We start from the raw sequence: 23,366 nt of genomic DNA, 5'->3' as shown, positions 1-23,366 counted from the left end.
GTGTTTACCAAGGAGTCTCTGATTGGTCTGTAGTCTGGGGACTGGGGATTTTAGCGATCAATTTCACCGTAACTGCTAGCAAATGACCAGGGAAAAATCTTTTTTCACGAGTAGCTAGTGATTTCAAGCCAGTTACCAATTGGTTTGTAGGGATGTATAACTGCAGCCTTAAACAATAAACAATTGATTTCCAATAACTTGAATTGGGTAAGCAGTTAAGAATATGGGTGGATGGAGAAGAGCTTTCATGGACTGTTAGTTAGAATGGAGGTTTTTTAGAAATCATCAGTTTCTTTTTTCTACATGCTGTTTTTTTTCTATACTTCTCAAAAAAGTAATCATCTTATTTGCATTTTTATTTATGTGTTTGTATATTATGTATAATTGTATAGTTCTCTTTCTTTCCAACACTTTCATTTGTATAAATCAATAATGCACAGCCGATGAAGGTGAAAAGATATGGTAGTTACCTGATTATTGTGTTATATGGATGTTAAATCTGAATACTTGATATGCTGCGCATTCTTAATTCTATTTCAGTGAGCCTATCAGCTCATTTTCTTCCCTTTTATTTTACCTGAAAGTTATCCTGGACAGAGGTCTATAAGCAGCCTTATTCATAAGCAATGCGAGCATTCAGTAAGCCACAGTGGTCAAAAGCTTGTTTGCATATTTTGAAGAAAATCAAGATGAGGTTAGCTGAGAATGACATTTTTTGCTTTTCTTATTCTTCTCCTGGCCTCTCATTCTTTGATTTTGCATTTCTGAGTTTCGTCTGATTATTCCACGTATACAGAAAAAAAAAACTGGGTGTCTGTTGTGGCTTTGACCCTTTGACTCTCACTTTTCACTGCTTGTGATGTTTCCTCATCTTTAAAATGAAGTATATTCTACTGTTGCACTCATAGTAAGTCATTCTGGATGTGTGTGTCGGCTTAAAATGTAAATGTGAATGTGCGTCTGCTTTTGTCAGCAGTGTGAGGGATTTTCTCTAATTCAGCATGATATACAGGACTCCTTTTTGCCCAGATTGTCACTCACACACTCTTAACTCTCTCTCGCATGGTACAGTGTTCATTTCCTTAATGTTAAAAAACCCCTACACTTTTCAACCATAATAGCTTTTGTCAGGGTTCTTACACTCCAAACTGAACCAAAACCGTAGCTGAGTTATTCCCCTTCTTCACTTCACTTTGATCTCTGCAGCTGGGTGAAGCTGCATTTTTTTTTACCTCGAAGACCCTCTCCAATGCCGAGTGCCAGGCCGTCCTTGGTCCACTGGACGATGCCGCTGTAGTTGAAGACGACACAGGACAGCACCACCCGTTCTCCCAGCACCACCGACTGGTCCGCAGGCTCTTGGGAGAAACGAACGCACCACACTGCAACAGAAGGACAGAGAGGGGGATCAATTTTTTAGTTCCTTTCACTGTGACCTGGCCATGAGCTGGCATTTTTATTGCACTGTATCGAGCTACACAGTCCCTCTCTGGTCTTATTAACTTCTGTTTGTCCATATGGAGGTTGCTGGGTAATTTGTTGTGTGCTTTTATTGAATATAGGGTGTTTTTATTGTTTCTTTTATTATGTGTTTTTACTATGAGTGTATTTTAATATGAACCCGGTTTGAGTGAAATTTCTCTTACAGGAATAAACATGAACTCCATGCATATATAGTGTTCATTATTATTATTGTCTTTTTAGCTGGTCAAGAGTCCATTGCTTGAATTCTGTATATTTTTCATTCCTCCGTGTCTTTTCTCTCTGTTTTGTCTCTTTGCCTCCTTTTTAAGGTTTTCCCTGGTCTGAACTGAGGCTTCTGTGCGAAAGTGTGTGTGTACATGCATGGATGTGTAAGCGAACACTTGTGTAGCAAGAACATCATTGCAAGCTGTTATACAGCCTGCTCTTTTTCATCACACACAGTACAAAGGATTTTGCTTACACACACACACATTTCCTGCAGCAAAATAAGCCTTTTGGCTATCGCAGTGCCACTAAAATACACAGATAGTAAACTACAAGTGTAGCGCAGGCATACATTAACGCACTCGCTTAAAGAGAGAGTGTCAGGTGAGGAGGCGGGGCACTCACCCGGCGCTATTTTCAGCCGTTTGCATCATCAGGTAAAATTGTTTCATATTCTGGAGAAAGTCTTGCAAGAAGGCACGTTAATTAAGGCAGAGAGAGAGAGGGAGACTGCGCTGCCTTAGATGACACATGCACACGAACGTGCACGAGCACACATATTCAAACACACTGAAACTTACAGAGACAGAAGCTTTTTCACACATGCAACAACCAATTTATGCAGTTGTGCACAAACGCACTATATCACTAACACAAATGCAGTTGCATACTCAGTCTGTGGAAGTGTGTATATGTGTGCAAGTGCACACATATACACACTTCCACAGAGTTTGCGTCTGTCTTCCCGTGGGCTATTCTGTTCTTGGATCATGGTTAAAACAATCCTATTAGCTAATTAAGGCAAAACTGGTTAATAAAGCGAGCCCTGGCTCTGAGGGACACATCTCAGTGGGATTCAACCACAAAGGTGCAAACAACAGGGCGATTTACTGATTTGTCAGGAGGATTACATGACTTGTCATGTTATTTGTGTGGAAGGCTTGTCTAATGAAGGCAGGACATTTTAAAACTTCACAAGAAGAGCTTTGATGTTTCGTCAACTTTCCTTTTGAATGCTGATTCAAGAAGACAACTGTGGCGACTGTGAGCTGATAGCTGTGTAATTTATTTTGAAGTTTAAGGGAAAAACTGCCTTAACACACTTCACCGTTCTTAGTGGCTGTTGCTTGGTTGTGCTTTTTGTTGAGATATTATTTCCAGAAGGGACAGTTTTTCCAATTAGTTCAAATGTTTAAACAACCTGTTAGGTTTTGTGTTCACTCTTATTTTGCTTCAAGTTATAGAAACCCCAAGGGAGGTCAGGTTATTAATTTTCATCAGAGTTTAAAATCTCATCCTCAGACTTTTTAATTCTCCTTTAAGCTTTTGGCTCTTATGACATGTTTAAATAGCAAACATTTAACAGCGTGTATCACCTTTTTAGTTTGTTTTGTCTCTTTTTTCCTGTATACTGTATTTCTTCTTAATTAATGTAAAACATTTTGTAATCATAGTTGTAGAGTGCTGCGAGTCATGTACTTCTGTATTCAGTAGTTTCAAATAAAGGCAAACTGTTCATAAAACGCTGGCATCTTTAGGCAGAATGTGGAAAAAAAACCTTTAATTAGTTCAGTCATTAGTTAAAATCCAAGCAGCTTTCGACTTTCAGCCCCTAAAATTCTCATTAATCTACTGGGGAAGATACAATGACGCCCTTAGATTTCTGCACAATCAATCAAAATGCAACACACAGAATATGGAAGCTGTGCTGCATTTTCAGTGCATGGTACAACTCGACCACTCTCTTGTTATCACTCACTGTGCACACATGGATCACTCAGAGTTCAACACAAGTTCAGCACATCTTGTAAGGTTGCCAAAAGGGATAGTAAAAAAGAACATACAGGAAAGCAGTCGCTCCAGCACAAAGAAAAGAAAAAATATATATGTGTGTGCGTGCAAGGAGTCATGCAGTATCACATACACTACATAACAGAAGATTAAGAGTTTGTTTAAAAGTTTGTTTACTTTTACTGCATATTATTAGAACGGTGAGATAAAACAATATTTTAGCACACGGGTCAATAAAATAATTAAATCATATCTACTTTTATATACAGTATGATTTATTACATTAATATAGAATGTTAATGGATTTTATTTCTTCTGATATGTTAAACAACCCTGGCACAGAGGCAAAAATATCCATTCTAATGTTAGTTCTTGCAAGCCATATGTAAATATTCTTAAACAACTGCTGCAAGCCACCCAGAGACCCACCTTGACTCCATCTCCTAATTTTCATGTTATAGCTAATCTAATCCATGTTGCTCTTGCCTTTTTCTGTACTTGGGGTCTTATCGCTGCTCTCTCTCTGTCTTTTTCCTTTTTCCTTGTGTGAAGATGTATTCCACCAAGTAAAAATGAATGAAAAGGAAAACAGCAATCTTCTTTGTCTATAGTTCTCCTGATTGAAACACATTTTTTCACACCTGGTCTTTGAAAAACAGGTGATAATGTTCCCCGGCTGTAAAAATGTGCATTCTTAGGTCTTTAATCTTAAAAAGTGAAAGTCAAACAGAATACCTTAAAATAAAACTACGAACGTGGGAGCTGCTTCTCTTTCTGAGTGGAAAAAGAAGGAGCTGCTGGGTTGTGCCTGCTAACTTGAGTGATTTACATGTGGGTCATGTTATGCATGATTTATGCAAAATTAACAGCTATTATGAGCAAAGGCCCTCATCTTCGTGTATAACTCTGTACAGAACAACACATGTTCTCACGGGACTGGCTGTGATGTGTTTAATCTGTGTGTAACTGTGTAGGAGAGCGAAAGAGAGAAGTAGTGACAGAAAGATATGAAGGAGGAGACAAACATTTCTGTTTGTGTGCTGTGAAATGCATGAATGTGTGGGTATGAATGCGTGGGTATACACTGATCAGCCACAACATTAAAACCACCTGTATGATGTTGTGCAGTCTGTTACCAGCACAGTTCTGATCAGTCAGGGCAATAACTTAAGACCTCAAGGACTGTCAGTGTCTATAGCGGAAAGTTAGCAGTGGATCCTGCAGCGTTTGAATTGCAGTGTGCATTTGTGGTTTTTGTTTTGGAGGCTTGGTTAATACCTTTAATATCTGTGCTCCAGAGCAGCATTTGCATTGAGGCTGGGCACAACGTTGTGTTGGAAGAGGCCAGAACCACTGGCCAGTGCAATCACAGGAAGGGTTTTTGCTCGCAACAATGCCAGTGGTAGGTAACACATGTCAGTATTTTATCCAATTGTATTCAAGGAATCTCACAGTTTAATGCCGAACATTAGATTTTAACTTCACCCGTCAGTGGGTTTAAAGTTGTGGCTGCCTGGAGTAGATTTGTGTGCATATTTGGGATTGAATACGTGTGTCTGCAGTTTGTCAGCTTGAAGCAGGGATTCAGATCAGAGAAGTGAGAGCTGTACAGACAGAGAACAGAGATGTAATTAACCCTACGGGATACCCCACCAACCCGCTGCCTCCACCAGCATACACACACCTCTGTCTCTCTCCCCTTTAACATTTTCTCCATTTTCAAACTCCCCGTGTATTCCTTTTCACATGTGGTCAGTTTCTCTACATTTATATTTGCTTTGTGTGTTGCTCTTTTTTTTAGCCTCTCTACATTTTCCTCAAATCACTTTTTCTTTTTTCTTGTTAGGGTTTCCAAGTTCATCCTGTTTAACTTTGACTAGCCCACCTCTTTTAATACAGTCTGACTCTTTCCGTCCTCGTTTCCTCTCCTTCTTTGTGTATTTTTTTCAATGCAGCAATGCACAATTTTTATAGCTTCTTCAATCCCGCTCTCTTTTGTTCTTTGGACCCAGCTCGTTGTTTCTCCACCTCCCTCCATCTTCTCTCTTTCCTCTCCCGCTTCACTTCACTACCCCTCTAGTACTCCAGTATTTCCCTCATTATCTCTCTGTATCTATGAACATTTTTTCCATGTTTTTTATATATTTCTCACTTTTCTTCGCCCTCTCTCCTATCCACTGTTTTCTGCTGCAATTGTCTCTTTCTGTCTCAGCCTCCTCCTCACTCTCCTTCTCATCTTTACATCCCTGCATCATTACCCTTGGGGATAATCTTGGGCATATCTTCTCTTCCTCTTTTTTATTCTCATTGCATAATGACCCAGCTTCACAATAAAAGCCACAGTGCCCTTGCATATTATCCGTAATACCTTTAATATATTTTATTCACTTTGGTCTTTTTTTCCCTTCAGGCTGAGCTTTGTTAAACATCAATACAAGCACTATCTAACTAGCCCTATCAATTTCTACTTGAAGCGTACAAGTCTTTCTGTATTATAAAGAAATTCTACATTTTGCATTAATGCTGAAGTATTAACATTCAGTGGCTGACTTGGAATAGAGGAGCTGCACTAGAATCTCACACAGAAGTGTAGGCTGAAGGGGGAAGCTGAGCAGCAAGGACGATTTTTGCCAGTGAATTTGTACTGTAAAATAATTCATAGACTTTCATAATGAGTAACCTAGGACATCGGTTCATGTGAACATTTATGCAGGTGATTAACCATATAAGAAATGTTTGCCTTCACTTGACACTTGACTTGATAAGTAGTTGTATGCCATCCATACATACATACATTCATACATCCATAACTGCTAGTTCAGGCTCACAGTGGTATGGAGGCTGTCCCAGGTATGGTAGGGAAAAATGGTCTATACCTTGGTGTCTATTGTGACTGCTCCCACAAAGCTGATGTATGTTTCAGAGCATATTTAATGTTGTATTGTGGTCTGCATCAGCCCTTTCACAGCTGTCATTGTATAACACTGAATTCATTGTCTTTTTCACTTCAAAACTCATCTTTTCTCCAAATGAAAAGCCACTTGCAAAGAAACAACACAATACGAATACACATGGCTCTTGTTTTGTCAGGGGTGCCGGGTACAGGAAAGACTTAGCACCTTGCTTACTGCAAACAAAGACTTTAACAAAGGATTAGAAAGAAGTTTAAAAAGTGTGCTGTTTGGGTTGAAATGACCACTTCCAAAAGGTTAGGGAATGATTACTTTAGCGGTTAAAAAAGGTTTAAGAAATGGACAGTAGTCTCCTTTGTGAAAGTCATAAATTTCGTCCGCCCATTGATTTACTTTAGGAAGGAGTGCGGCCAAAAGTTTGCTCTGCACAGACAATCACAGTCGTAATCTACACAACCACCAAACGATGAATGCAGTGTTCCTTAGAAAAAGACGTTTACTATTAAAAAAAAATATCAAGAAACCGTAGTACCTGTAATAAAACTGCAACTCTTCTGCAGTTTTGACAGCTGGCAGTGAAATAAGTAACCTGACTTGGTGTCAGCGCTGCTGCACAGTACAGGTGTGTGTCCCCATATAATATTTGCCACTATCCCTTTTTGCTCAGTTGTCTTTGCTGTGATAAGCACAAATGAATCTATCACATAACTTCTTATTCCGAGTGCAGTTCACAGGTTTTTGATTAGCTCAAGGATAAAAAAAGAAATAGGCTGAGTGCAGCTGACAAGAATGTATAAAACTGGAATTTCAGGCAGCAATCAACTTTTCAGCGCTCTCTCTTCTCCTGTGAGCTAAACAATAACACTGCTCACTCATATCAAATCATAACTTTCATGCAGCGCTCTTCTTTTTGGAATTTGAGTTAATATGAAAAAGAAGGAAGTCTTTGTAACAAGAAGAAATCGGCTGACATTTTAACTGCCTTGACTTTAAAGTGGGATGTCTTGTCATCTTATTAGACATGGTCACAGTACTCCCTGAGGAATGCAGCTGCTGATTCCAAACAGCGAAGACCTCCAAGGTGGCCATCAGAGGCCAAATGCAATTTCCTACAAGCAAATGTAGAAATGAAAAGGCAGTTTGTGAGGTTTGTAACCCTAAACTGCACATCTCCACACCCTGAAGCATTCATGCTTCTAACCCCCACCCCAAAAACTGCCACACTGACCCTTTCCTTGTATTCATGGCCCAGCTCTGCCTCTGGGCTATGGCTCGCTCCCATTTCAACTACCACACACCACTCTCACTCAGGAGAGAGAGCACGCTGTGTCTACGTGTGTATGCGAAAGCATTGTTCGTGTTTACACGCATGCCTGCATGCGTAGCTGTCATTGTTGTGTTGTGTACACCGCACGCATATATTTGCCATTTCCGAAAAAGGCAGCAAAGGGCAAAGTGTGGCTGGAAGAGTCAAAAAAAGGTGTTCACCTCAAAGAGAGAAAAGGAAAAAGAAAGTGTTTATGTGCATGTGTGCGAAGTAACAAAAAGAAATTAAACAGCATATAGATGGCTAACATCCAGTACTCGGAGAAAAATTATGACTCGTAATAAACTCTCCAGGCATTTATGTGATATTAGTAGCTTATAAGACTAATATATAAAATCATAACACTGAGAGAAGAAGAAAACGTGTAATAATTTTCTGAGTAGTTACTGGGGTAGGTGCTCTGCCTCTGTCATCTATGACAGTGAGACATCACATAAGCGTATTTAAGCTATCATGACAGTTAGTAAGTTAGTTGGTGCATTACACTTTTTAAATGGTCTAAAAGACATCATTGTCATGTCTGAAATACATTTTTTATGCTTCCATAGTTTTAGAAATAATTCATCTACACTGCCGTATATTTTAATTTACCACTCAAAATGCTTTTGGGCCTTAACAAGCAAAGTGCTGTATTACTTTGCCAAATATTTGATGTCTGACAAAATTATGGCTCTATTATTGACCTGTAGAGTCCAGAAATTCACAACCTTCAAGCTACAGGCTGAAACCTAGAATAACTTCCTTTCATGTGAACGTTTGAATGTTTCAGTTATCAAAACTAATCAAATACCTACAACACAGACGTGGTAATTGAACTATTACCTGAAAAATTCCTCTGATAATGTATGAGAGAGATATTACACAGCCACAGTTAGAGACGAATCTCTGTTTTAGCTATAGTTATATTCTTTATAGAAATGCTGTGCATCTATAGTACATTTAGCCTGCAGTATATAGGAAGGCTTGGCACACAAAGCAACTACAGAAAAGATTTTTCTGTCACATTACAAAGCCATGTCTCCCTCCAGTCATTTACAAACAAAGGTCATGAATACAGCGACCTGTTTGTTTCTGATTGGCCGTGAGGGGCGACTGCATCATTCCTGTGGGTTGATATGCTTACTGCATCCTTGTTTATTTGATGTTTTGGAAATATAATTTATGTAACATTTATGCCCCCAAAGCACACAGCATTTAACTGACAGAGACGTACACGAGAGCGGACAGAGAGAGACAGAAAAGGACTTGGCGAGACAGACACAGCGGGACAGACACGGAGATCATAACTTTGCCGCTGTGTGTCTCGGTTTTTGCTGCGTGTTTGCTGTAAACAGTAGCTCCGTGATTTCCCAGTGCCCCCCACCACCAAATGCTGCTTTTATTTCTCCTCACAAACACCTCCAGCAGAACAGAGAAGCAGCGTGAAACCAACCGTAGAGGTGATGCTGAGCAAACCCAGCAGTTATTGGAAATCACACGCGCACTCACAGAGGCAGTTACCGATGCGTAGATATAGAAACGCACACTCTAACACACACAAGGGCACTCCAAAAAAGTAATGCGCGCAAGATTCATGAGCACATGAGCGTACTTACAAAAGCACAGGCACCAATCACACGCACACAAATATACACAATTACACTGCCAAAAACACTTGCACATGCACATACGCACACAGACACATGCATCTTTCTTCCCCAGTTATTGGCTTACATTCATAAAACAATTGACTTATGTTTACTTGAAAATCACTTTAAGGATCTTTCTTGAGCTTCTAGATTTTAGGGATCACCCAATAACATGATCCTCCCCTGGCTCCCGCTCCCTTTAAATTCCATTGTTTGTTTTTCTTTTCATTTTTGGCACCGTCCTAGTCTACATTTACGCTGCCAAAGAATATACAGACAGAACATCTGAATGAATAAAGGGATAGGAACATTACAGGGGAACTGTTTATCATAGCACAATGTGGTTGTTTCAAGAATAGTTTTAAAAGGCAATTGAATCTATTAGAATTCTGGTCTATCATTTGTAGTTTGGCTATGATTTATGATTGCTTATAATAAGAAACTCAGTGTTAATAAGCTTGAAGAGGATTCTAAAACCACTGATAGAAACTGCATACTTACAACTACAACAGGTCATGAGCCTTCTCAACACAGAGCAGTTTCTGGGCATTTTTTGCTCTTTTTACATTTTCATTCACTTTGTTTGTTCTTAAAGAAATCTGAGTGCGAATGGTCGTCTGTCTCTCTGGGTTAGCTCTGTGTCAGGCTGGCGATCTGTCCAGGGTGTCCCCACCTCTCGCCCTGTGGTAGCTGGGATAGGGGTCTAGTACCCACATGACCCTGACAAGGATAAGTAGAATATAGTGGATGGATGAATAGATAGAAACAGCACATCACACCAATCAGCCTACTCAAGTTGCACTTTCCATCCATGTCTGTCTAGACTGGTATGACACGTGTAGTGAACACTCTGAAGGAACAGGGAGACACTAAAGATGAGTGTCACTATCCAATCAACTGTCAAATTACAGTTGAGTTTGCAGGTCTTTCCTGTGACTCTGTGGGTTCACTCCAGGTGCTCTGGCTTCATCACACAGCTCAGAGCCATGGATGTTAGGTTAAGTGGTGATTCTACAGTCAATTTGACCATAGGTGTGAATGTGAGCATGAATAGTTGTTTTTCTCTGTGTTAGTCCTGTAACAAGCTGGCAACCTGTTTTATTACACACCTTACACCAATGGTAAGCATGCATGTCCACACCCATGATTTGTTGCTCATTTCTGATGCTTGGTCACCACAGTCACATGTTCAAATACATCATTCAACTACAGCTGATGACTAAATGTTACACTGGCATCATGGAAAAGATCAGAAAATCATCTGACTCATCATCATGGGGCGATCGTGGCTCAAGACTTGGCAGTTCGTCTTGTAATCGGAAGGTTGCCGGTTCAAGCCCTGGCTTGGACAGTCTCGGTCGTGGTGTCCTTGGGCAAGACACTTCACCCGTTGCCTACTGATGGTGGTCAGAGGGCCCGGTGACGCCAGTGTCCGGCAGCCTTGCCTCTGTCAGTGCGCCCCAGGGTGGCTGTGGCTACAACGTAGCTTGCCATCACTAGTGTGTGTGAATGTGTGTGTGGATGACTGAACGTGTAAAGCGCTTTGGAGTCCTTAGGGACTATGTAAAGCACTATACAAATGCAGGCCATTTACCATCATGAACTCTTTCTTTCTGACCAACTTTATCAACCAATACAGAATTCTCGCTGTTGTCCATAGATATGTTTATGTGTGTGTTTTTCTTAGTAGGTCGGTTACTTTTCCCTACTTTTCCTTACTGTACTTTTTCTCTGGTAAATGCCCAACGCCTATCAACTATAAAAATCAGTTTCGGTTTTCATTTCGTGCAAATGTTTCAGAATAAAACTTTTTAAGGAAATGAAGTGTTTGTATTTACTGAAATCCTGCTGTAGATGACTTTAAATCTGAATACAGCATACAGAAAATGTTAAATTTGTATAAACCGCAAAATGCAGTTACAGAGTTATCATAAAGTACTAAAATGGAACCAGTTATACTCCAAACAGAATAAATAAGAAAAGGCCCATTATCTTCAGCAGTCGGGATAAATAAAGATCAGAAACTGCATGGTTTAAAAACAATATTCATTTGATTAGATGATTCACTACTCTTAGTATTAGTTAATGGTAGCCCTTTTTAGTTGTTCCAACAATAAATTGACATTTTCCTTTTTGATATTTTTTTATTTTAACTAGTTTAGTACAGAGAAGAGAAAAATATTGCATTTGCAGTGCCCTTGAAAGTAACTGACAGCTACCAGCAGCTTTTATGGCGGAACATTTTCATGCGTATTTGTCATTACTGGTCTCATATAAGGGCTCATATATGGCGTTTACAGTGCTAACTCCACTATCAACTCCACTACCTGACCTTTCTGTGTGCACTTTACATGTTCTTCCTTCCTCACATAGTTCAAAGACATGAAATTAGTGAGGTTAGGTTAACTGGTTGTCTGTCTCTATGTGTAAACCCTGGTGACCTGTCCAAGATGTACCCTGCCTCTCGCCGCGTGACAGCTGAAATAGCCTCCAGGCCCCTGCGATCCTGATAAGTGGAGAATGGATGGAGTCATATAACACACCTTTGGCCTTAATTAATTTATGACTTATTGCATACTGGCCAAGAATGTGTTTTGTGAGGTCATTGTGACCTTGACCTGGCATAGAATGTCATGGCATAGATGCAACAAAGTGCTGGGAAATAATTTGTTCCATATTGACATGATAGTATCATGCAGTTCCTGCAGATTTGCAAAAACTCGCAGATGCAAATTTGCCATTCCACCATATCTGAAAGGTGCTCTATTGAATTGAGATCTGGTGACTGTGGAGGCCATTTGAATAGAGTGAACTCATGTTCAAGAAAACAGGTTGAGATTATTTAACCTTTGTGACAACCAATGACAGCCCAGAAATGAGACCTTCTATTTCTACATATTTTCTACTATCAAATTTTGGTGAACTGCAGGCTCAGTTTACTGTTCTTAGCTGACAGGAGTGGCACACAGTGTGGTCTTCTCCTGCTCGAGCCCATTTACTTTAAGGTTCAAAGTGTTGGTGTTCAGAGATGCTCTTCTGCATACCTTGGTTGTAATCAGTGGTATTTGAGTAACTGTTGCCTTCCTATCAGCTCAAAACAGACTGGCCATTCTCCTCTGACCTCTGACATCAACAAGAATATTCATCCAGAGAAATGCTACTGACTGCATGCTTTCTTTTTTTTATAGATGATTCTCTAGAGCTGATTGTGTGGGAAAATCCCAGAAGCTCAGCAGATTCTTAAATACTCAGACCAGCCTATGTCTGTCTGTGTGACAGTTATGCCATGGTCAAAGTCACTTAAATCAGTTGGAATTTTGCTCATTCTGATGTTCGGTTTGAACTTCAAATGGTTACCTTGACCATGACTACATGACTAAATGCATAGAGTCGCTACCATGTGATTGGCTGATTAGATATTTCTACTAACAGGCAGTTAATACAAATATTTTTAACTAACAAATGTGCACCACTGTGTATCTTTACCCTTTTTTCTTTTAAAATATGAACATTTTATGTATTTATAGTCAACTAGTACAAATATAGTCAGATAAAAACATTTAACCTCACTACTCAAATGAAATGCAATCTAAAACTATTTCAGTTTATTGTTTTTCAGGTAAAAGTTTTTTAGCTTTTAATTCATTTACCTTCAATCAGACAACTGTAGAGAACACCACAGGAGACAAAGCTTAGCTGCTCAGTACATGCTGGTTTCTTCTCATCACAGATGTGTCAAGATTTTAAAAGAAACAAATACTTCTTCCTCCCCTCTCTTCAGTTTAATAAAAGAGAATTCAAATTCATCTGCAATTTCTTTGAACGATAACCATTTGAGAAATGTGACTGCAGCAGCATTTATGATCTGTGTCTCAGCAGTGTTGACAAATCTCTTTTGGTAAACTGGCGCCGGGTTCACAGGTTGTTCTCTCACTCTCGTGCACGTAAAATGACCTACACACATACATAGAAGCACATGTAGCATGCACAGTGGTGACAGAGTTTTACTGAAATTTAGCTTAGTCAAAAAAGTACTAGGCTAATCATGACCGTACTGCAACCAGCTTGGTTAAGCTGCTGTTGACTTCAAACAACTGTGTTGTATTAGTCTGACTCTTTTGCAGAAAGCAGGCTGCAAACCCACACTTACATGCACACACACAAGTACACACATATATAAAAACACTTGTACATATGCAAAAGTACATACACACACACTGGCAGCAATCCCTCCCCTGTCTTCCTATCTGCCTCTCCCCGCAGCTCTCTCTCAGTCTCTATAATTGACTTCTGCTTTCTTACATTTCATTTCATCTCTTATTTCAGTTTTATTTCCCACTTTTTTATGATCCCCTGTCTTCAATTATTCATCCCTCTCTCTTTCTCTCTCTGATTTCTTTCCATCTGGTCTTGGTGATGTTTAATTCACCTCTTCATTTGGAGGAGGGGGGTGTCTGCTGCTGTGTGCCGTTAATTGGTTTTTAAGAGAGGTAAGTACACACAAACGTACACACACTGACATACGCACATGCTCGAACACACACAAGCGGACACACACACCCTCCCCTCCCTCTGCTGTTAGAGCACACTGTACATGTCTGCTAGCATTAACATCACCAAATGAGCACGGAGTGAAAAAGCATGTGAGAAGAGGAGGGCAATTGTGTGTGTGTGTGTGTGTGTGTGTGTGTGTGTGTGTGTGTGTGTGTGTGAGTCAGTGTATGAGTGGAGGGGGAAATTATATTTGTGTGTATGTGTCTGTGAGTGTGAGTGCATTTGAGTGAGCAGGTCAATGCTGTGAATGTTGCATTCGATACAAATTAGACCGAGCGCATGGATGAATATGAGCGTGTGTGTGTGTGTGTGCGCGCTCTGGCACTTCTAGAGTTGTGAGGACCCACTGGAGACTTTATGATTTAGGACATTTTTTGAAAGTGAGAACATTTTAGTCATTCTTCACCTTTTTTGAAAGGCTGTGTGAGGGTTAATGTCACGGTCCTGGGTCGGTGACCCAGCGCTTTTAGTTTGTTATCATTTTCTAGATGATGATTGTTTAAGTTCTGTGTTATTTTCGATCTGCCTCTAAGTCTGCGTCTGTACCTGTCTGTCTATGGTGTCTCCCCATCTGTTTGTGAATCTGTCTGTTTAGTTCAATGTCTTGTCTGGTTCCATATATCTGAGTTTCCTGTTTTATTGTGAAGGTCCGTGTCATATGTGAGTGTGATCAGTTTACGTTTCCCCTGTCCCGTCAGCCCAGATTCCTCCCAGCTGTGTTGCCCTCCTGTCTCTCATCCCCTGATTACTGGTGTGTGTATTTAAGCTCTGTGTGTTCTCCTGCCTGTTGCCGGTTCGTCTGTATTACTCAGTGTCAGTCTGTGTATCCACCGTGTCTTCTCCCTGCTGTTCATCGTCATCCTCCTCTGCTCGTTTTCAGTCAGGTTTGTGCTCTGTAGTTTAGTTGTTTCCCAGTTTAGTTTAGTTCGTGCCCCGTTTGCTGTTTGTCCACATTCTTTTGTGTTCAATAAATCACCTTCACTCCTCTACGACTGCCTGCGCTTGGATCCTCATTTATTCCACACGGCTCGCCTCGGCAGCCGTGACAGTTAAGACTTTATGTTGGGGTTCAGAGTAGCAGCATGAGGACTGAGTAAACCATAATCATCTTGTGAGGTTTTAGGTCCTTATAGGTATACAAAGACAAACAGGAGTGTATTCTCCAGCCTGACTGTTCAACCAAATCTGATTGGTCAGAGAATCATCCAGTGTTAATTTGTGAGGAATGTGCAACATGAGTGGACTTTCCGGTTTTGGTTTATTATTTTTGCCACAGGAAGGTAAAGCACTTCCTGTGCATTTTCACTTGACCACTTGAAACGGCGACTAACAGATCTAAAGCTTGTCCATGAAATTTCTGTGAGGCCTTTTATTGAAGAAATTTAAATCATGTCATTGAGGTTGTTGGTCAGGTTGGATTTTATCATATCACAGTACAAGAATGAACATGGCAAAGCATGTAAAAATAGTAAACTACCTCTGAATTAAGATGATTTTAAACTTGAGGCTTTCAGTGTGAAGCTAAGCTTTTTGTAGCTGCTACTAATTGAGCCTTCAGAGACTAAGCTGGATGTGAAGCGCTCTCTATCTTCAAAACAGAAAAAGGAATTGTCAAATTTATTGTTCAAGTCATGAGCCCTGTTAGCTTTGTTCATGAGTAGTTCTTTGGCTGTGGTTACTAGTTGATCTAATTCTGGTTTTCATAGGGGAAAATGGAATAACCAATAACTACTTTGAGCTCACAATAGTATAAATGTTAGTTTTTAGGTTTATTCGAGGTTCATTTAAGCTACTAAAGTTAGCAGGTAGAGTGCACAGTGTATTGTCTCTAAATGTCTAACATGTGGTCCGCCTAGTCCCTCTGTCAATTCAGATGGTTGGAGTTCTCAAAAGCAAATGAACAAACTTGGAAATGAATAATACTCTACTGCAACTTTAAACAAAGTTGAGAAAGTCTGGAATCACACCAAATCAGTCTAAAATTCAAAATTCTAAGCTATATGTGTGTAAAAAGATCTGCAGACTTATAGAGTTGAGAAAAACAAATTCTGAGGGTTCATTAATGGAAGCAACTTCCACATTATATGTCATTCGTGTCAGTATGTTTAAGGCTAATGCTGTCTTTAGTATTGCCACAGCCATAAAAATAGTTTACTTAAAGCACTGAAGCACTTGAAAATAATGTGAAATTGCGAGATAATGGGTTTTTACTGAGTTTCTTTATGGGAGGAATTGCATGGGAAAAATGTTTATGGGCCTAATGCCAAATAAGTGTGTCAGTGCATGACATTAAAGAGAAGTCATTCACATAAGTGCTTACTGTACGAAGGCTAGTCAGTGACTGCAAAACTGTGTGTATTCCCAGACAACACTGCCGCCACATCATTAGCCACATCCTCTGACTCCAACCTGGACGTCGGATCAGAGGAATGGAATTAAGTCGGGGCCAGATTAGTCATTATCCAAATAACAAGCTCGCTCAGCAACAGCTGTGTGATTTACCCTTCAATAAGAATTGGTAAAGTGAACTCCACTGAGGCAGAGGAGATGAGGTTCTGCTGTGAAGTGTAACGGCTAGGAAAGAAATAACCTCGTTGTAGCCCTGAGAACAAGACGACAAAAAGCTCAGCTGCAAACAAGGACAGAGAATACTTTCATTTTAATGATGATGAAAAATGGTTGGAGGAAAAATTGGAGCTACCTTTGCCAAACAGAGAAGATGTTCACGCAGTTTCTATTCTAATTGTCAGTAAGTACAGTTTCATGGCGTTCCTGCAATAATGCAGAAAGAACAAGAACCGCGCTGCCTTCTAAGCGCTTCTTGGAAAAGCCCAAAGTAAATGTCAACTTTTATGCTCACTGGAGGTAAAAAAAGAAAGTTCTGCAGGTTAAGAAAATCTCTGTGAGATGTTCTGAGTAAACCGTGACCTCTCAGTGAAAAAGAAACATATATGCTGTCTCTTCCATGTATAATGCTTCAGAGGAGCTTGCAGTATGCAAAATGCATTCCTTGGTTTGCATGTTGAAAATAAAAGCATGAAATACAGCTCACTCACACTGGCACAAAAGCACAATGCCATTCTTGCAAAAAGAACTCACTTCTTTAAAGTCTGTTTGTGAATTCAATTTATTTATTTTTTTAGCGCGGCTGATAGAAAGACGTGTAATTTGAATTTTGATCCCCTGCATTTCAAAAATTCCTTTTCCCACGGCGACTGCCTGACATTTTACTTGCAGTTCCTTCATTTCTTAATGCAAAGATATAATAGAGCTGCATAGCGAGAGTCTGAAAGCTTGCCATTGCTGTTGCGTTGGAGGCCCTTTTTTGTCAGAACTTCACAGCCCAGCAGCATTCAACATTCATCATTTTTTTTCTCTGATGTAAGTGCAAGATACCTCTGCTACTACAGACTTTGAAGATCTGATCTCGGTATTGCAAAGAATGTAAAATATGAAAAGGCTCTTTCAGGTCTGTGGGTGCTAATTTCGACTGTGTCACTATATGTTTTATATCTGAAATGTGGAGTTAGAGTTGACTGAATCTCTGCTTTCACTGTCTAATGCTTTATTTAGGAACAATGTTGAGGCAGTATTGAGAATTTGGGTTCAGTAATCGATTTTCTTTTTTTGATAGCCTGCATCACTATCAGGCTATCATTGCCACTGTCAGGCAAAGAGATGTAATTATAAATAAGAACATTAAACTTTAATGTTTCTGTATTTTTTGAATATTTAGTGAGATCAACGCTTCTGACAACTTGGTACTCCTCCATTACTGGGCTACGTTTCTCAGGGATCATCTGTCAGTCAAACAGTGATGCGGTAAAGTGACCAGGCAGCTCAACTCCATCAGGGGACTCCCGATTTTCAAGAATTTGTCTCGAGGGCACCGGGAAGCTCATGGCCTTAATAATAAGGCTGAATGAGGTTTGTCTTTGGAAAGATACATTTTTAAAAGTGATCTTTGTGAAATTTGCTGCCAGGGCAGAATTAAGGTAATAGGATTTTACCACTGCTCTAGCTGGTCTTGCTCTCTCTCACTATCACAGCATTAGCGAAGGACAAGCACAGCTGTAGCCTCTCAGAGCAAAGACGGTGACAGAATCGCAGAGCTCAGACTGCTGCACAGCTTTCCTGTAGATGGAGTTTTATTTTCTGCTGATGAAACTTGAGAGGAACTTTTGTTTTGAGGTTTTTTTTCTGCAAAACCGATGAGCCTGATATCAGACTTGCTGGCAATTTTCAGTGTACAAAAAATGTAGAAATACCATTACTGCCATCATCTTGCTAGTTTTAGGGGCCAGAACAGTTCAGGTATCACCTTCAGACTGACAGTCTGTATGTCTGACAATAATTCTGTGTATGTCTGTCATATTGTATTTAGAAATATTTTAAAAAGTATACCTAATTTTACTACATCTAGTTGATTCTGCTGTGTTTATACAAGGTGTTTTGGGGTATAGTTTATGGTGCATTTACTGTAGGGACTGTACATAGTCCAAAGCACTCTTAATCCCTGTCATTTGGATTTGATTTCATAGGTGACAAAGACATTGGTCCAAATTGAAAATAACTGAATTAAAAATTCAGAAGCAGGACCGAACTTCATCCTTCCTTCTCATACACCTAAAAATTGTCTAATTGGCCAATGCAACAATGTGTTCTGGTTTCCATGCCACCAGTTGTCCTCCTTTGTTCACTTTTGCTGTCTATCATCCTTTTCATAGGTACCAGGGGATCTCTCGATAGCTGGGAGCTTATCCTCAGCTGAGTCAACTGGTCTTCATTTATCCGTTATCATAGCCATCTTCACTATGAATAAACATTGTATTTGCATGTTTGATTTCTGCGTTCCTTCCTCATGAACCCCACATAAAAACAAGCATGTGAAATTGGGCAGACCTTGGTGACTTCTCAGGACATTATCAGTGAAGAAATGCTGACTTTGAAGGATGTGCCCCTGAACTCTGCAGCAGAAATTAGGCAATTTTCCGTTTTTCATTTTAAAGCATTTCTACTTTGGCTCATGAGACCGGGGTGGCTGCCTCTTGCGTTCTCCCACATATTCAGAAACAAATAAACAGAAAATTGTTCATTTCTTGTGCTCCAGATGATTTCCCTGAAAAAGGCATTACCCAACACTGAAAGTTTTATAACAGCAAATGTGGCAGCTCTCGTGAAATGGGCTTTCACATGAATCATTGCTGTTGAGGCACACTGTAGGCAAAACTGACACTACAGTTACCATCCAAATGTTTCAGGTCATTACTTAAACCAAACCAGTTGGTCACAACACGTTTAACCGAGCAGCCGAGGACGCGAACGGACAAACAGAGCCAGTGATTGTCGCTCGGTCCATCTGTCTGTCTTTCTTTTTGTTTGTCTCTTCGCTGTCTGCTTCAATTTGTATCTGGCTGTGGATCACTGCGTCTCTCTCTGTCTTTCCCTTTCCCTCTGTCACTCTCTTTCCGCTCATCCTTTTTTCAGTCTGTAGGCGTGTCTGTCGGTCTCTGTCAATCAATCGGCACTGCTGTTGTGTGTGCGTGGGGGTGTGTGTGCACATCTGTGAGCGAGTATGATTTTTCTAAACTCATCTCCCACTGTCTTCTTCTCTCTAACTCTGTGCCCTCTCCTCTCTCTTATCTTTCCCCATCTTGCTGTCAGTCTGTCTATTTCAATCCATCTGTTTATCTGTTTATCTTGATCTGTTTTGGCTCATTTTTTTTCCCCCTCTTTGAGCTTGTGTTGCTGTGTTTGACACGCACATAAACATCAACACACACGAACACACATACATCATCCTGCTTTCCTTCTCTGAGCTCCATGGGGACATGTATGTGGGACAAGGGGGGAGAGAACAAACATATCAAACTTCAATCTAGGCTTTTCACTCTTTCCTCCTCCTTCTACAAACCCCAACCCCTGAACACACGCACTCACACATGTGCGCTCGCCTCCTCCTCATTCTCCTCCCCTCCTTCTTCCTCTCCTCCTCTTCCTCAAGACACGCTCTCCCCTTTGCCCAGACCCGGCAGGCTGTTTGGCAGGGCAGATACACAACAACCGGTGCACATGTGCCTCCACAGACACACACCCACACGCACAGACACGCACACATATAAATATATGGGGAAATGCTTGAAAAACATACAAACAAGCACACGCAGCCATAGAGACACATTAAAAAGTGCAAACACACACATACACACACTTCCTTTTTAAACTGCTAATTGGCTTGTTGACAGTGAAATATTTAAAACGAACCATGAATAATATAAAGAGACATCGATTGTATATTTGCTGTGTGAATAAAACATGAATGCCCCGTGTTTTTTCCCTCTCTCCCCGCTCTCACCCCACTTCTCGTATCTAAATTAAATTCAGTTCAATAAAGCTTTACCGGCATTAGGTTTGTTTGAACAAAACATAAAGTAAAGTGAATACAACAAACTATGGAGACGCTCTCAAAAAACTTTCAAAATTCACAGCAATCTACTTTGTTTTCTCGCTCACTTCCCACCTCTACTCCACCCATCCAGGTGGCTCAGTCTGTTCGCACTCCTCTCTCTCCACCTCTCTCTTTCTTTCTACAATCTGCTGTACGGTGCTGAAAAATAAAGGTGACGAAGAAGCGTCAAAGTAAGTAAAGTCAGTAAATCCCCATTTTTTAATGCAGCACATTACAAGGTAATGCATTTCTGTATTCAGGTTGCTTTTTTAAAGATAAATAACTACTACACTAAACTCACTAATCCCATTAGAGTTAAAATCATGTCACATGCTTGCATTGTAAACGTTCTTCAAGCATCTGTACAATAGGCTGATAGTAAGAGAAAAAAAAACATAAAACCTGTTTTTCCTGTTGCACTTGTGCTACAATCAGCTGATTTCAGATAAGCAGAAAAAAATGATGGAGCAGTCTACAACTTTTGAGGAGTAGAGAAATGGAGATTAGCAAGAGCCGGATGGTAAAGTGCAAACTGCTGCTGCTGGTGCTTAAACAATAAGCATCTGCATAAACAACATGCTAACACAAAGCTAGTGGAAAAACCCAGAGTGATGTTAAAAATCAGTTTATACCGACTCCAGCCAGCAGTCACAACAGTATAGCAGAATCACTGTGGTGATCACTTTGAGCTGGTTTTCCCATTTGCTTTGTGATGTTGGCTTAGGATAAGGTTTTGTGTCAGTGTGTGGGACTGTAGCCTAAAGTTTATATTGTTGTAATTGTAACTGTAATTATGTGACAATACATTTCAGGCCATGTTACGGAGTAATGCAATAGTCAAAAGAAGTGAAATGGGAAGAAGAACAAATTACTTTCCCCAGGGAGTAATTAAGTAGCGTAATGCATTTCTTTGTTTTTTTGTTTTTTTAAAGTAACGTAATTCTTTTTTGAGTAACAATGTGTATTTTGAGCAGAAATATGCATGCTTATAAAGTTGTAAGGTTAACCAAGTAGCCTTTGGTACCTAAACTTTACCACATAGCTTTTGCTGGCTAAAACTAATTAAGCAGCTACTAGTTAGAAAAAGTGAGTGGAAACAAAACCAATTATTGAATGAAAAGAGAGTAAAACACAAAGCTCCCAAATGAGCTACAAAGTGAATCTCTTTGCTGACAAACTTGTGACTTCATACCAAATAGAGGACTGTTATCACTGCCTTACTGCAACTAGCGTGACAGCCAGTGCACCAGTGTCAAAGCACACTTTGTGCACATCTTCTGACAGTATGACTACATTTGACATCCTGTGGCATTTACACCAACCAAGTCATATTTCTGTGTCTAATTTCAACAATACTGTTTAATGTTTCTATAAATTAACAAACAAATTATTCATCTGTGAGTCAAATTAGTGTGTCAGAGTTTATGTAGCACAGAATCACAAGTTTTGTCTCAAAGGTTTTTCCATAAACCACACAACAACCTCTCTTCTTCCTCAAGTCAGAACTCCACCAAAAACTGAAAAAAAACCTCAGAAAGCCCTCTCTCCCTCTCCCTCCTGGTCTTTTTCCTCTCATCTCTTCCTCCTTCTTCCCCGTGTCTCGTTCTTTTCAATCTCTTTTCTAACTACTCCTCTTTCTCTGTGTTTTCCTTCTCTCCTCTCTTTTTTTCTCTCCCTCCCTTATTTCTCTGGAACAGTTTTAATTAGCTGGTAGCCTGAGGTCAACCTCTGCTCCTCCGCATTAGCACACACACATGCACACACACACACATGCACGCGCATTCACTTTTTATATATGTGTTAGTATCTATGTGAGTGTGGGTTATGACAAGCCAAATTGATTTCCGTCACTTTACTTTAACAGCAGATAAATGTACTGCTTCCTGCTTTCATGTTCAGAGTAGAAGAGCCGGAACTCCCATGATGCTGAGCAGGAATATGACAGAAAGGGTGCACATGCACGAGTGTGTGTGTGTGTGTGTGTGTGTGCAATACGAGTGGGCATGTGTAGCGTGTATCCGTTAGTGTGTACTACATGTATAATAATATGTGAGTATGTCTAGTCTTGTATGATGTTTATGAATGCATGTGTGTGTGTGTGTGTGTGTGTGTGTGTGTGTGTGTGTGTGTGTGTGGACTGCAGCCCTCTGGAGGTTCTTGCAACATGCGACATTAGCAGTGACACAGAAAAGGTGCATTACTCCCATTTCATGTTGCTTGCACACACACACACACACACACACACACACACACACACACACACACACACACACACACACACACACACACACACACACACACACACACACACACACACTACTTCCTCTTCAATAAAAAAAAGAAAGGAAAAGAAAAAAATCGTGGACTTCTCTTCCAATTTGATGAATTTTTCATTTGGGGTTTTTTTACTCTAAAATCATCAGTGAGAAAAATCTTGTTTTTGTGACCGACTGCTGCAGGGAGAAGGGAAATGAAATCTCTGTGGAGATGGACCAGAGGACTGGCTTTTTAAAGACGTCTCTTTGCTCCCAGACGTGGAGTCGTGGGACTAGTGTGTGTATGTGCACTTTATGCAAGTATATGTTTTTTGTTAGCAGGATTTCTGAGCGTCTTATCCATGTGTGTTCATGTGCTTTGTGTGTGTGGGTGTGTGTGCACCAAGAGCTTGTGTCTGCAAATATATCTCTGTCAATGTGGGTGCAGGGTTCTGTGTGTTTACATGATTATGTCTGTGTGTGTGTGTGTGTGTGTGTGTGTGTGTGTGTGTGTGTGTGTGTGTGTGTGTGTGTGTGTGTGTGTGTAAGGGAGACAGGGACACACAAAGCAGAAGGTTTTTCATTAGACAAAGTATGAAGGAGGTCAAGGAAGATGCGAAGGAGGCTGGCAAGGAGCAGAGCCGAGTCACAGGACTATCAGCAGGGAAACTGAACTTCAGACATACATACACACAGATACACTATACTCTATATTCAGTATACGCACTCAGTAAGCTGATGAAAAAACTGAAGGGCTTGAAG

At 40.3% G+C, this 23,366-nt stretch overlaps 1 protein-coding gene across 2 annotated transcripts in view; it reads right to left on the bottom strand.

The window, feature by feature from the left end:
• Positions 1–23,366, bottom strand: part of kirrel1b (kirre like nephrin family adhesion molecule 1b) — a 79,856-nt gene that overhangs the window by 31,304 nt on the left and 25,186 nt on the right. For both annotated transcript variants that reach the window (XM_085256091.1, XM_085256092.1), the window contains exon 2: positions 1,233–1,382. In XM_085256091.1, coding sequence (XP_085112217.1) covers positions 1,233–1,382 — 150 coding nt within the window. The remainder of the gene's footprint in view (positions 1–1,232; positions 1,383–23,366) is intronic.

Source organism: Mchenga conophoros, linkage group LG18 (genome assembly GCF_057382185.1).
Source record: "Mchenga conophoros isolate Kocher_MC1m ecotype Shallow Benthic linkage group LG18, M_conophoros_male_GT1.1, whole genome shotgun sequence".
NCBI lineage: Eukaryota > Metazoa > Chordata > Actinopteri > Cichliformes > Cichlidae > Mchenga > Mchenga conophoros.
The sequence above is the reverse complement of the archived record's forward strand: the minus strand, read 5'-3'. Positions and strand labels throughout refer to the sequence as shown.